The following is a 14,889-nucleotide window of genomic DNA, read 5'->3' as shown; positions in this document are numbered from 1 at the left end:
ACACACACGCACAGAGTACACGGACACAGACAGATACACAGACACACAGACACACAGACAGACAGACACAGACACACACACACACACACACACACACACACACATCAACACACTCACAAACACACACACACACACACGCACACACACACACACACACACACACACATACACGCACACGCACAAACGCATACGTACACACGGTATCGTACACACAAACTCAACACGACACAGAAAAACATTCGTGTATGTATATCTATATATATATACACGACTTGTGTCTGTGTGTCTGTGTGTCTGTGTGTTTGTGTATCTGTGCGTTTGTGTATCTGTGTATTTGTGTATTCGCCATGCACGGCCAAAGTTCTCGATGGATCTGCTTCAAATTTGGTGGGCATATTCAGGTAGACCCGGGACACGACACAACCTGGTCGATATTTCAACACGTGCTCTCAGCGCGCAGCGCTGAACCGATTTTGGTTCAACCTCAGCTATTTTGGTTCCACCTCAGCTACCCGGGCCCCCATACCGACACACCAAAGCCAAAGTTCTCGGTGGATCTTTTTCAAATTTGGACACCGTATTCAGCTACACCCCGGACACAATATCATCGATGAGATATTTCAACACGTGCTCTCAGCGCGCAGCGCTGAAATGATTTTGGTTTTTGTGTTCATTTCACCATTATAAGTAACTCTTCCTTATCTTCTCATCTTCTCCAGGTTTTCAGCGTTTACCTCCCTTCCTTCGTATGGTGCACTATATAGTGTGAGTGGAGCGTCTTCGGATATTCCCGGCGTTCTGTTACTGTTACTATTTTTAGAAGGTCAACGCAGTGTCCAGAACGTAAATTGGACCCGTAAATTATCCTCACTGTCAAAGTGCAAAGGTCGAATCAATTTATAGCCACGCGAAAAATACACTGTCATCTATCTCTCTATAGATACGGCTTCTCTGTGGTTTTTTGTGTGTGTGTGCGTGTGTGTGTCTGTGTGTGTGTGTGTGTGTGTGTGTGTGTGTGTGTCTATGTGAGCAACACCTGTGCATTGTTCAGTTCTGTTTGTGATGTGGTCTGGCGGCTTTTGTGTAATTTTATGTACTGGCCTTCCTTTGAGAAGCTCTAACTTGCTCAGTCCTGTTTGAGTGGAGTTCGCCTCCAAAGGTGATTAACACGGTTACATTCGTCGACAAGGATGGGACTCGATATGGTCAGGAATGGCATTATGGCCACTGAATCATTTTCGTGCTGTTCCCATTCCACGAATCTGGGAGGGACCTAAGCTTGGCGAGCTTGGCGGGTCCATTGTTCGGACCCGGCGAAGCCGGCGTACGGCTCTAAGTACTTCTTCCCGGCGAAGCCGGCTACCCGGCGAAGCGGGTATTCATTCTAGTACGGTATAATGCGAGAGAGCCGGAGAGAGAGAGAGAGACAATGACAATGACAATGACAATTCTTTATTTTACGAGGGTAACAGAATAAGCATTGGTATACTTTTTTGCATCTGGCCCTCGCCCTAAAGAGGGACTAAATCTACTATAAAAACTACTACTACCGTACTACTACTACAATACTTACATAATTAGTAAAACAGGATAAGTTTATGTACATACGTGCATTATATGAAACATTGTAGTTTATACATGTTCATGACAAGGTGCAAAGCAAAAATTTGCAAGTCAATTAGAGTAAGAATACTATGCAATAGTACATCAACTCTGCAAGACAATGGATATTATGCAGAACATCATAATTTCATAAACAAAAGAGAGAGAGAGAGAGAGAGAGAGAGAGAGAGAGAGAGAGAGAGAGAGAGAGAGTGGGGAGGGGGAAAGAGCGAGCGAGAAAGAAAGAGCGAGAGAAGACAGAAAGACAGATGGGGAGAGAGAGGGGGAGGGGATCGGGAGAGACAAGGAGAGAGCGATGTAAAAGAGGTACAGAGAAAGAGCGATTGAGACCTGTGCAGAGAGAGAGAGAGAGAGAGAGAGAGAGAGAGAGAGAGAGAGAGAGACTCAGAGAGAGAGAGAGAAAGAGAGAGAGAGAAAGAAAGAGAGAGAGAGAGAGAGAGAGAACTCAGAATGGTTTATTATACTGTACTAAGGCCACAGACTCATATATACAAACCACGGGGGATGGGGGAAGAACAAAGAAAAAACAAAAACAAAAACACACCAACAACGACCATGAAAATAAATACGTGGTGAAAAAAAGAGAGAGAGAGAGAGAGAGAGAGAGAGAGAGAGAGAGAGAGAGAGAGAGAGAGAGAGAGAGAGAGAGAGAGAGCGAGAGAGAGAAAGACAAAGAGAGACAGAGAGAGAGACAGAGACAGAGAGACAGAGACAGACAGACATACAGATCCGTCAGACAGCCATGCAGACAATATATATATACACTCACACGCACACACAAAGGGAAGTGTCTGCCGTTTGAACATGTAGTATAGTGCTATCGACACGTAGCATTATCGACACGTAGCACTACAGTACATTGGTTTTTCAAAAATAGTGATATCGACACGTAGTTCTATTGAGACGTAGTGATAATGGCATGTGTGAATTGTGGCAATAGCACTACGTGCCGATAACACTACTGTTTTTGGCAATTTGTGTCGATAGCACTACAGAAAATAGCGCAAACGATACGTAGCACAAATGACACGTAGCGCTAGCGGGACGCACCGGGAGGAATACATAATGTAAAAACCAGATCTAAAAGTAAGCCCGGTTTACGATTTCAAATGTCCGGACGCGCCCTTTCAGCCTACAGTGAAATGGTAATGTACGTAGAAGCTTTGTTTCAGAACTGTGAAACGTAATAACTAGGTTTGAATTCAAATATACAAGTAAAGTTAATGGAAGATCAAAGTAAAGGTTGGGTGTAATGTCAAAAATTATACTTACATTCCATTTCAGCATGCTCTTCCACAGGAAAAACTCCTGCTTTGTCCTGCTTGCGATTTTGCCAAAAGTACTTTGAACACACCCCCGACGTAACTTTCAATGAGCATCATAGTGTTTTTGCCACTTGCCGGTTGAATGTGGCGCCTAATTCCAACTTCGCTGCATCTCAGGGTTGTTTCTGGTCCCCCAAATGTACACATTCAGACCTATGCCGCCCTGATCGATCACAATTTTGCTTTTTACGTAACTGGCGCAAGATAGCAGACATCTTTGGAACGTAAATGACTCTTTGCGCATGCGCCGCAAATAATTTGATTGGTCGATGTTTTTAGGCAAAGCACATGGTCTCAGAGAACAGAAAACAAAACATTGGAAGCGTGAGTCACGCTCCCAAAAAATAAAAACTTTTTTACATATATTTTTTTTTCTGTAACTTTTTTCCCCATGGTTCATTCATCATCTGACATAACTTTTTAGCGAAATATAACCATAAGATTATTGGAAAAAAGCAAAAATGTAGACGACCACAATTTGTTCTCAGCATTTTTTCATTTTATTTTATTTTGCTGTGGAAGAAAATCTATAGATGAAAGTTTAATTCCAGGGGAGACAGTTACCTTGACTGCAAAGAGCAATTTATTGAAGTTATTTCCCTTGGCTGTCAGACTTACTTCAATAGATCTCTAACTTCCTGTTGGCTAGAAGTCTGTCAATCCACATGTATCGGCGTTTTTTTGCTTTTTCTTCTTATTGACTTGTATTTTTGACTTGCTTATCGGATGCAAGTTAATCTTATCCTTCTATCTGAAATGAAGATTGACTTCTTTCAAGAATAGGTAAGTTGATCAACTGAAGTAAAAATTTGGGAATTTGAATTTTTGACAGCGCCCGGCCTTCGCTTCGAGTTTGATGGCAGAAAGAGTTTCTCACACTTTCGAAAAATGTTTCGCCTAGAAGAACACTGTTCTATGCATTCATGTTTGTTTTGTCTGAAAGATGAATGAATGAACTAACTTTTCCAAAAACATAAAGTTGATTGATGCAGTGGTTTGTTTTTAAGGAGTTGTGGAAGAGTGAAAATGCAATCCGAATCCCGATTCGCGGGTCGCATACGGCACCATACAAACTGAATTTTCGTTTATCATTTTATGTCTCATTGTCTGTTTCTTGGTTAACTTTGGTTGGTTCCTAATCTGGTCGAGTCATTGTGGCAGCAGTTGTCAGGAGCTTTAGTAGTAATAGGCTCTTCATATATGCTTTTTTATTTTATTTGTATCTTTTTATTTTTTCACAGTTGATCAACGTTCAATTCCGCATACTGACGAATATTCTGTGTCTGAGTCTCGGAAAAGAAATTACCCTTGTTCCCGAGGCATGCATAGACCAGAGAGGCAGGGAGAGGCTGTGTCAGTGTATGCAGTAATAAAGATGAAAAACAAATATTTTTTTTGAAAGAGAAATAAAAAATACATCACAGAGAAAATAAATGTACTAAAAGTAGTTTAGTTTAGTGAAATTGAGATGCTTATATTTAAAAATTAATATTCCAGTTTTGATATTTGCGTGTTACTACTGTTAGGTTTGGGAATCAATGTGATCCTATTTAACTTCAAGTATTTATTTTTCAGAAAGCTATGAGTATGACGGTGCTCACTGCTTGTTTAAACTGAAGGTGAAAGAAAGCTGAGATGGACAGTGACCTCAACACCGCCACCGATGCCAGTAACGCAGACTGTCGTTCCGTCCCTATGGCGAGGTGAAGATGAACAGGTATGGCTCGAAAGCAATGAGTGCCTCATTTATAGTCATTGAATGATTGATAGTGACAGCGTCTTTTTGTTCTGTGACTTTGGTTTATTTTGTGTTTTATTCTTTTATTTATAACCAGATGTGTCAAACAAATTCAGCTGATCTATTTTATTGTTTTAGTGAAACAAATGTATTGTTTCCAGTGAAGGGAGAAAAAAAAGGGGTGGGGTGGTACATGTAGGTCGATTTTATTTATATAATTATTAAAAAAAAAAATTAATAGTTTGTTGATGTTTGGTTTTAATTAACACAGGCATCTTATTGATGAGAAAGTGTGAACTGTGTCAGCGGGATGCCAGAGAAGAGTAACTTTTCTTCCAAAGTTTGCAAAATTGAATTTCAAATTTAACCTTTTTGATGAATATTTTTGAATGAATACAAAAAGTTCTAGTGTTTGAAGGAAAACATAAGGTCAGTTTAACTGTGACCCTTACACTGGTGCAATTCTCTAACACATGTTACATAGCCACTGGTGAATTAACAGAGAGGAAAATAAAGAACAAGTCGCGTAAGGCGAAAATACAACATTTAGTCAAGTAGCTGTCGAACTCACAGAATGAAACTGAACGCAATGCCATTTTTCAGCAAGACCGTATACTCTTAGCATCGTCAGTCCACCGCTCATGGCAAAGGCAGTGAAATTGACAAGAAGAGCGGGGTAGTAGTTGCGCTAAGAAGGATAGCACGCTTTTCTGTACCTCTCTTTGTTTTAACTTTCTGAGCGTGTTTTTAATCCAAACATATCATATCTATATGTTTTTGGAATCAGGAACCGACAAGGAATAAGATGAAAGTGTTTTTAAATTGATTTCGACAATTTAATTTTGATAATAATTTTTATATATTTAATTTTCAGAGCTTGTTTTTAATCCAAATGTAACATATTTATATGTTTTGGGAATAAAAAAATGATGGAGAATAAGATGAACGTAAATTTGGATCGTTTTATAAATTTTTATATTTTTTTTACAATTTTCAGATTTTTAATGACCAAAGTCATTAATTAATTTTTAAGCCACCACGCTGAAATGCAATACCGAAGTCCGGGCTTCGTCGAACAATACTTGATCAAAATTTCAACCAATTTGGTTGAAAAATGAGGGCGTGACAGTGCCGCCTCAACTTTCACGAAAAGCCGGATATGACGTCATCAAAGACATTTATCAAAAAAATGAAAAAAACGTTCCGGGATTTCATACCCAGGAACTCTCATGTCAAATTTTATAAAGATCGATCCAGTAGTTTAGTCTGAATCGCTCTCCACACACACACACACACAGACACACGCACATACACCACGACCCTCGTCTCGATTCCCCCCTCTACGTTAAAACATTTAGTCAAAACTTGACTAAATGTAAAAACGGTCATATAGGTTTTCGCATCCATGGGAGGTAATCGGAACCGACTGAGCCAGTAGCGCGACATATGTCGTGACAACCATGTGACAGAATACGCAAAGTAGCGCGACATATGTTGCGACAACCAGCCAAAGGGTTAAACAAGGATTTGTTGTGTGTGTTTGTTCTTCTGTCTAACAAAAAAAGGAAATCTGCTTGAAGTAAATGTATACACACAAAAATGTTCATCTCCAACTGCTGAATCCCTAAATCTTTTTCCCCCATCAAATTCCACTCTGTATGCCCCTTTTAAAATGATTGCAATATACATTATATATTCTTCATCTTCTCCTGAATCCAAAAATATAGAGATGTCACATTTACTGTAAATATTTGCTCAGATTGGTTTTCAGTGCTGATGGTTTCTTCTCAGGCCGACAGATTGTCTAAAATATGTATTGCTTCATGTAAATGACTTTTTGTTCCTTTTTTATATTTAGTCAAGTTTTGACTAAATATTTTAACATCGAGGGGGAATCGAAACGAGGGTCGTGGTGTATGTGCGTGCGTGCGTGCGTGTGTGTGTGTGTGTGTGTGTGTGTAGAGCGATTCAGACTAAACTACTGGACCGATCTTTATGAAATTTGACATGAGAGTTCCTGGGTATGAAATCCCCGAACGTTTTTTTCATTTTTTTGATAAATGTCTTTGATGACGTCATATCCGGCTTTTCGTGAAAGTTGAGGCGGCACTGTCACGCCCTCATTTTTCAACCAAATTGGTTCAAATTTTGGTCAAGTAATCTTCGACGAAGCCCGGGGTTCGGTATTGCATTTCAGCTTGGTGGCTTAAAAATTAATTAATGACTTTGGTCATTAAAAATCGGAAAATTGTAAAAAAAAATAAAAATTTATAAAACGATCCAAATGTACGTTTATCTTATTCTCCATCATTTGCTGATTCCAAAAACATATAAATATGTTATATTGGGATTAAAAACAAGCTCTGAAAATTAAATATATAAAAATTATTATCAAAATTAAATTGTCCAAATCAATTTAAAAACACTTTCATCTTATTTCTTGTCGGTTCCTGATTCCAAAAACATATAGATATGATATGTTTGGATTAAAAACACGCTCAGAAAGTTAAAACAAAGAGAGGTACAGAAAAGCGTGCTATCCTTCTTAGCGCAACTACTACCCCGCTCTTCTTGTCAATTTCACTGCCTTTGCCATGAGCGGTGGACTGACGATGCTACGAGTATACGGTCTTGCTGAAAAATGGCAGCTACTTGACTAAATATTGTATTTTCGCCTTACGCGACTTGTTCTTCTATTCAGCGGACACAAGACTACGAGCAGAGCAGAGCGGAAAGATGAACATCAGTTCTTGCTGCTGGAGAAGGTTCTACAGGAGCAGATGGACCTGATGCGACTAATTTAGTAATTGGTCGCCAAAGGATCATGGTGGAGCCAGAGCCTTTGCTACTGTTCGATGGAGTCATCTTTTTACTGTTGAGTGTGGAAGATGTTGAAGGCACATGATGGATCTGTCGAAGGAGTGATCAGTGGTACTGGTAGGTGGCTTTGAATGCTTTTGTTAAAGCAGACCAGTCATGCCTGTGCTATTTTCCCCAGATTACTGTAGCAAGATTTTGTGAGTGTGACATGTTATTGTTAGACGCTCTTTAGGCTTTAAATGTTACCTTGAGTGTGTGCTTTTTGGAGGATGCCAGATGTCATCACGGTTCACGGGTGTATCTTAACTGTTCATCAGTTCTCAGTCATGACCAGTTACCCATTATCCTGGGAATTCATGCAAGGTTTATGCGTATTGGTCACATTTGTGAATTTTACCAACACATTTTGATGATAAAACTATGCTTATGGGGACGCACAATGATGGGCCTCTTTTTCTCATGTGGGGTGCGGAAAATGCATGCACCACTTTTTGTTTCTGTGATCATTGCATCTGTGAGAAATAATGCAAATATTGCTATGTGGCCAGAGCTGCCATCTGCTAGGAGGTGTGTGATCACATTTTATGACAATGCCACACTCAATCACCATTTACTCTTCTGAAAACTTTTTTTAAAGCAAGTGCGATTATTGATTGTTTGTTTCAGGTGACAGTATGATGCTTCCAGATTGAATTGTTTGTATGTGAAGAAGAGCTGTCTGAATATTTGATTTTTGGAATTCAGTTGGCTTGTTTTGTTTGTTTCAGATCCATGACCATGAGCTCGGTGTGGTTGGTGGACATGAACTAAAGACGACTACTGATTCTGTGATGACGAAGGTGTTCCATAGGTTACAAGGTTGCTAGCTGACAGGGGGCTCTGGGGGAGGGCAGGGAAAGAGACCATGGTGTACGCTGCGACTAAAAGCCTTTAACAGTGAGTTGTTTTTCATAATTTGTAAAATCATCCTGGTCCTTTTAGGAAGAAGATAAAATTCATGTCTACAAAATAACAAGTTATTTTTGTCTCAAATTTTGTTCTTTGGAATCAATTTTAAATTTGCCATGTTTTCACATGTGAATGATAGTTGTCAAAGCTTTTACACTTCACGTTAAATTGCTAGAAGCCAAGTTCCTGAGCTCATTTGTCAGTGTCATGGATTTTTGACTACATACAAAATAAGGATGTTAGCAAACGGTATGAAGTCGTCACATATGCGTCTACATGTCATAGTACATGTATTTTGAATTTCCGAAAGCCTCCAAATAAAAAGTCATAGTAAAGGTAACTTTAAAACAAATATTAGAGTAGGTATTTTTTTTACTTCTCTTCTACAAGGATTACAATGTGTTGTAATTTCCTCACTCAAGTATAGTTGGTGTGTTGTAAAAGCGAATGGTGTGTATGCAAGTTTGTGTGTCTGTATGTTTTTGAGCAAGTTTACAGGCGTCAGGAAATAAACTTTAGACTTTTCTCAAATCAATGATAGTTGTTTGATGATCTAAGTTCATGTTTTTTATTATTTTGGTCATGCAGAGGCTGTTCCGTGAAGCTGTACGGGTGCCACAGGTCAAGACATTGAAGACGACCGTTCAAGACTGGTTTTAGGAGGCCTGTGATAAAAGAAAGAGACAACAGGCCATGGAAGAGCCTTCATGATTTGGTTTACAGTCATTGAACTTTGTAATCTCTGTAGGCTTATTTACAATGCTAGTTGCAATACTTTGATTAATGCAAGATTTGACTCACCTGAGAAATTGCTAGTGAGTAATTGTATTTCACAGTTCAGGTCTGTGTGGCTGATGGGTAATGTACAGAAGAGGCTGGGGTTTTGTTGGGCATTATTTAAGCTAAGCTTTAAACTTCACACTCTTCTACAGATGGTGTTCAGACATGATGTACCCTTTTAGGTTGTGTCAGAACGACAGAAGACGAAACTGGAAGTGCTCAACTACCATTACTATCAGTGGAGATTCCCACGCATGAACATAGACAGTTGAACTGCAAACATTCATTACACTTTTACACTTGGGTTCTCGAGAGTGTGTCGACTCGTCGGTTTCAGACTTTCTCCCTTTGTATTTGGGTTTTGTACGTTTTCTTAATCTCACAATTATATGTGGTTGCGGCGATACCCATAGGACATTTGACAAAGGCCGATGTTACTAAAAAATAGAATTGGTAATTCTGGGAAATAGTCCGCTGGAAGTACTCACTAATCATGCAACCTTTTGATTATTTTGATTCATTAGATCATCTAAAACGTTTCGAATGAAGAAAATACAAGAATTACAAATTACGAATTTGGTTTTTTTAAAGTAATGGGGAAAAATGCAGTGGAAGAGGGTCAAACCCGTGAACAACTATGTAAGAAAAAGCGATCAGGCGCTTTACCAACTGAGCTAATTTATCTCACGGTTGATTTTAACTTCAAATATTACACTAGAGTTCTTGAGCGTGGCCGGGTATCAGTATTGACTCGACTCAAGTGTCCAAGTCTCTCCGTTCACATTAGTGTACTGTACATTCTCTTTATCTCACTGTTTGAGTTAAGTTATTAACTGACCCTATTCTCCCGTTCACTTTGTATAAGAATAAAAAGCAGTATCAAGTAGCGTTAACTTCAAGCGTGACCGACATTATGTTGTTGTCTGGCTCCAAAATGCATTGACCAATCACCGAAAGGCGCTGACGCCATTGCATGAAAGGAAGCAAGCGATTAAAAACGGGCGTCGACAGAGCCAATGAAGGGGGATACCAACTTGCAGTTCTCATTCACTTGTGGTTGTGTTCAGTTGTAGTAAATGTTTATTGAGCCTGAATTTGCAGCAGATTTGTTGTGCAGAGGATGTTACATGTAAAGCACGCCTGTGTTGCACAACATTGGAAAATTTGCCTTTGACAAGTGATTTTCATCAGTGCACTTATATTAGATTTTTTCATGTGTACAATTGTTGTGCTATTTTATGGTGTAAAACAAAATTAAGCTTATGCTGCAACAAAAATTAGTGGTAAAATCCCCAAAATCAGCAACAGAAAATAAAAAAAACATTCGGGTCAAAAATCCAAACTGATGTTAAGTGTTTATCTGCTTCATATCAAACATTTTTGTTTAAGTACAGCAGGGGTTATGTTTTTGATATTTATTACACATGAGCAAAAGCTTTTTTTCACATTGGCCTTCTACGGGTGCAATTCAGTCTGCACTGCATGTGCTGGACTGCTTTTTATCAGTTTTGTTCTAGTTATCCTTTCTTCTGGTCATCTTGAAGCCTATTTGATAATGTTGAAAACTGAAACTTTATTTTTTGTATTGGGTATTTTCCAGGTTGACCGAGTTGCTTGTTCATGCTTAAATATGTGCCTAAGGTTCACAGCCATGTCAGGGTCAAATATCCTTCATTTTTATACACATTTTTTTTCTCAATTTTTGGAAAGTTTGTTAGGGTTAATATTATTTTTGATCAAATGAACACTTGACCTTTTTTTTCATTAATAAAATGTTGTGGACTGCAAAATTATTTTGTTTGTTTAAGTAAGAGACTGTGCTCTTCGAATGCATTACAATTATTGTGTGATGTGCGTAAAGTGATCGTGTCGTCTGCGTGAGAGTGTGTAAAGCAATTTTGTGGCCTGCGTGAGATTTCGTAAAGTGGAGGTGTCGACTGCGTGAGATTGCGTAAAGTAGTTGTGAGAGTGCGTACAGTAGTCGTGTCAACTTCGTGGGAGTGCGTAAAACAATCGTGACATCTGCGTGGAGAGTGCGTAAAGCAATAGGGCCTTTTACAGCTGACCGCGCGCTGAGTAATTTCGAGTTACTCCCCTTGGGTACGGGCAAACTCGCTGTCGATACTCTTACTGGATACAGACGAGATGGTCTGCTGCAACTTGTGAAAACTGCACAGCAGTTGGAACTACCGATTAGTTAGATCGATCCGGATTTTACAAGACAGGACGTGCAAGAAAAACTTTCCGAAAAACTTCGACAGATCGGATTTCCACCACGCGATCCTTTTACATCCGAAGAAAAAAGTGACCTATCAAACGCACCTAGTATTGGTGTTGTTGACATCCTGAACTATCTCAGTATCTGATTGAGAAAAAGAACAATTTCGACCAGAAGAAGGCGAAAGCTTACAAATCCTTTGACGATATAACGCCTTTTTTATGGCCATGACTTTGTGCTCAACTTGAGATACATGTGCAGAAGTCGAAAAGTTTTTCGTCTACACCGCGGAGGTAAAACCGACACAGAGGCAGACAACCTACCTGCACACTTCCTCATATAAACTGTGCATAATCGTCAGCGAAGATGGGGACATTCTGCTGGGATTTTGCCAGTGTCTGGGGGGGGGGGGGGGGGGGGCAAGTACTCTTACATTTCACAACATAGGCATGTTAATATTGTTATTGTTAGTATTGTTACTCCTCACTGAAACCAAGTTAAGCAGGCTGTTCACCCTCAATAATGCTTTTACTGTATTAGTACAGACAGTATGTTTGCATGCATACATGCAAATATTAGTTAGCTTCCATGAAATACTGAATATATCCCCATTTCACAGCACTAGGATGGGATGTATGGCACTTTGAATTACTAACAGTAGCACTGCCTCTTCCATACCCATCTCCTTTTTGAAAAGAGTATACCTATGGACCAGTGGCAGTGAATGGTTAATGATCATATGGGTTGCTCTGATTTCATTCATGATCAGGTACATTTGTTTTTTTAACCACACAAACACTTAGACAACAATTATTAGAGTATGAGTTTTTCCGCGTTATGATTTTCATTTAAATCCAAGTCACAGCTTCTGTTTTATGATGAGTGATGTAGTTTGAAACACTTGGACAACAATTATCAGAGTATGAGTTTTTCCGCGTTTTGATTTTCATTTAAATCCAAGTCACAGCTTCTGTTTTATGATGAGTGATGTAGTTTGAAACACTTGGACAACAATTATCAGAGTATGAGTTTTTCCGCGTTTTGATTTTCATTTAAATCCAAGTCATAGCTTCTGTTTTATGATGAGTGATGTAGTTTGAAACACTTGGACAACTATTATCAGAGTATGAGTTTTTCCACTTTTTGATTTTCATTTAAATCCACTCTGGAGTCACAGTTTCTGTTTTATGATGAGTGATATAGTTTGAAGTGTTGGTATTAATTTTTCACAGACAATCATTCTGTGCTGGTATTCCCATTTTCACCTGCAGGGTTATGAAATATATGGGGAGAAACTTGGTCAGTAAAATCATCTTCACGCGTGAACTGAAAATTGTCTCTGTTTAAAATTACAATGTATTTCGTGAACACACCTGGAGAATGCCCTTGCGTGATTTAAAACTGCCTGCTGTGAATACTGTTGTGATACTATGAATTTTCTTTTGAGAAAAACAAAAGAATGAAAAGCTTGTAACTAGCTTGTGAATGAGCCTCTTACTTCTATGTGGGGCTAGCTGCTTTGAACTATTTTTAATGCCTGAAAAGGATAGGGATGGAAATTACTAGTTTAATGTCAGGTGTGACATACTATTGATTGAACTATTTTGTTTATTAATCTGCAATTTTGTTACAACCTACTTTGTTTATTTGGTGACAAGCTAGTGGAAGGCACTTTTTAGTGCTTGAATAGTACTGTGATGCACATTATTTATCATTTCAGTCTAGTTGTACTCATGATTACAACCAATATAGTTCTTGTGATCTTGTACATTTATGTGATGTCTCTCAGTCTTTTTCCTTGAGGCAAACCATTTTTCCTTTGAACGACACATACTTCAGTTTGACCATTTGTTTTCATTTTTGTGTTCTTGTTGTATGCAACTGCAAGCACCGAGCTGTCATGCTTTTTGTCTGATTTCAGACCATATTCTTTGGGCCATTTGTATGCTGAAGTAGTTTTGTTTTTCTGCCACTTCTGTCAGATTGTGTTTTTGCAGTGAGATTCATGTTCAAAATTTTAGACAAGATTAAAAGAATGATCCTGTTTCTTAAATGCCTTCGTGTTCATTGGTTTGTAGACTATGTGTCACTTGCTGTCTAGTTTTTCAGTGAAATTGTTTTGCTAACTAGCTGCAGTATCACACTTTGGTTTATGGGGATATGAAAAAGCTACATTAAAACCATTTCTTCCTCTCTCAGCACATAAAGTCAAAGCATGGTACAATCTTTTTTGCTTCATTTATACTTATGAAGAAAAGCAGCATGTCATTTTCAAGTGCCCCCCACGAAGTGTTTTGTGCAAATGTAGGTGTCTTTGTTGACTTTTTCGATGTTGAACCTCTCGATCGTTCTTCCACATAGTTTAATCCATTTTCGGCACTTTTCTAAATTTCTAGAGGGTTTGGAAAACGGTACCCATCCAACACCGGCCATGTGTGATCTCTCACGGTCTCTTAAATCACTTCCACACACGCCATAACAGCAATGTTTGTGCACCATCGTACAGCTCCACCATTCAAACAATGCGCAAAAGTGGCTGACTTTGCCCGAGGCACAGCGGGCCAAGGTCAAGGTCGCCTTGGTGTAAAAGGCCCTATTGTAACATCTGCGTGGAGAGTGCGTAAAGTAGTTGTGTCACCTGCGTGAGTGCGTAAAGCAATCGTGACGTCTGCGTGAGAGCGCATACTTAGTCTTGATGTTGCACAAGACAGTGTGCGCTGGGTATGGTCTTTGTTATCTGAGGGAAAACGAATTCGTCACGCACTGATTTCGATTTGCAAATTCGCGCGCGTATCGAGTGCGTCTTTCGCAGCTGCGCATAATTTTGCTGGCTGGGCGTGGCCGTAGCATGTTTTATGAGGCACGCGGCGATAACATCTGTCAGCGCGAAACAGCGTGAACGTTCCATTTTTGTCTTATGTGTTTGCATGACTAGCAAATTAACGCCAGCGGCCGGCTACACGCAAAGTGTGAGTCACAAAGCTAAACGTCATTTTACTATCGTGTCATATCGCTAGCGAAACATTCCATTTTGGCGCCATTCCGTTTCACCGCCATTCCATTTAGCCCCAATTCCATTTTCGCGACATTTCACAAGCCAAGCGACATTTTACTTCCGTGTCATATGCCACTAGCTCCACATGCTATTTTGGCATAATCCCGTTTCGCCGCTATCCCATTTCGCCCCCATGCCTTTCTCGCGACATTTCACAAGCCAAGCGTCAATCAACTGCCGTGTACGTAGTTTGCGAAACAAGATTGATATTTTACAATGTGAAGTTAAAGAGCACGATATTGTGACTTTGTCAGAAACTTGGTTGTGTGACTCGATATCAAACGACAGTTTATGCCTCAAAGGATTTCATCCCCCAGTGCGTCTTGATAGGCCAGATGGATATGAAGGGGTAGCTGTTTATGTGAAAAACGATGTTATTTGC

At 39.4% G+C, this 14,889-nt stretch overlaps 1 protein-coding gene and 1 long non-coding RNA gene across 2 annotated transcripts in view; one reads left to right on the top strand and one right to left on the bottom strand.

Moving 5' to 3' along the window:
* The window catches only part of LOC138979761 (uncharacterized), a 25,061-nt gene extending 11,102 nt beyond the window's left edge, over positions 1-13,959 (bottom strand). The window contains exon 1 of the mRNA XM_070352504.1: positions 13,868-13,959. Within this exon, the coding sequence (XP_070208605.1) occupies positions 13,868-13,951 (84 nt within the window). The 5' untranslated portion in view covers positions 13,952-13,959. The remainder of the gene's footprint in view (positions 1-13,867) is intronic.
* LOC138980745 (uncharacterized) lies at positions 4,320-8,372 on the top strand. Its single transcript, XR_011460432.1, has 3 exons — positions 4,320-4,665; positions 7,388-7,623; positions 8,274-8,372. It is a non-coding gene; the product is annotated as an uncharacterized lncRNA (long non-coding RNA).
* Positions 13,960-14,889: the final 930 nt, after the last annotated feature.

Source organism: Littorina saxatilis, linkage group LG11, assembly GCF_037325665.1.
Source record: "Littorina saxatilis isolate snail1 linkage group LG11, US_GU_Lsax_2.0, whole genome shotgun sequence".
Lineage (NCBI taxonomy): Eukaryota > Metazoa > Mollusca > Gastropoda > Littorinimorpha > Littorinidae > Littorina > Littorina saxatilis.
This window is presented reverse-complemented; position numbering and strand designations above follow the sequence as displayed.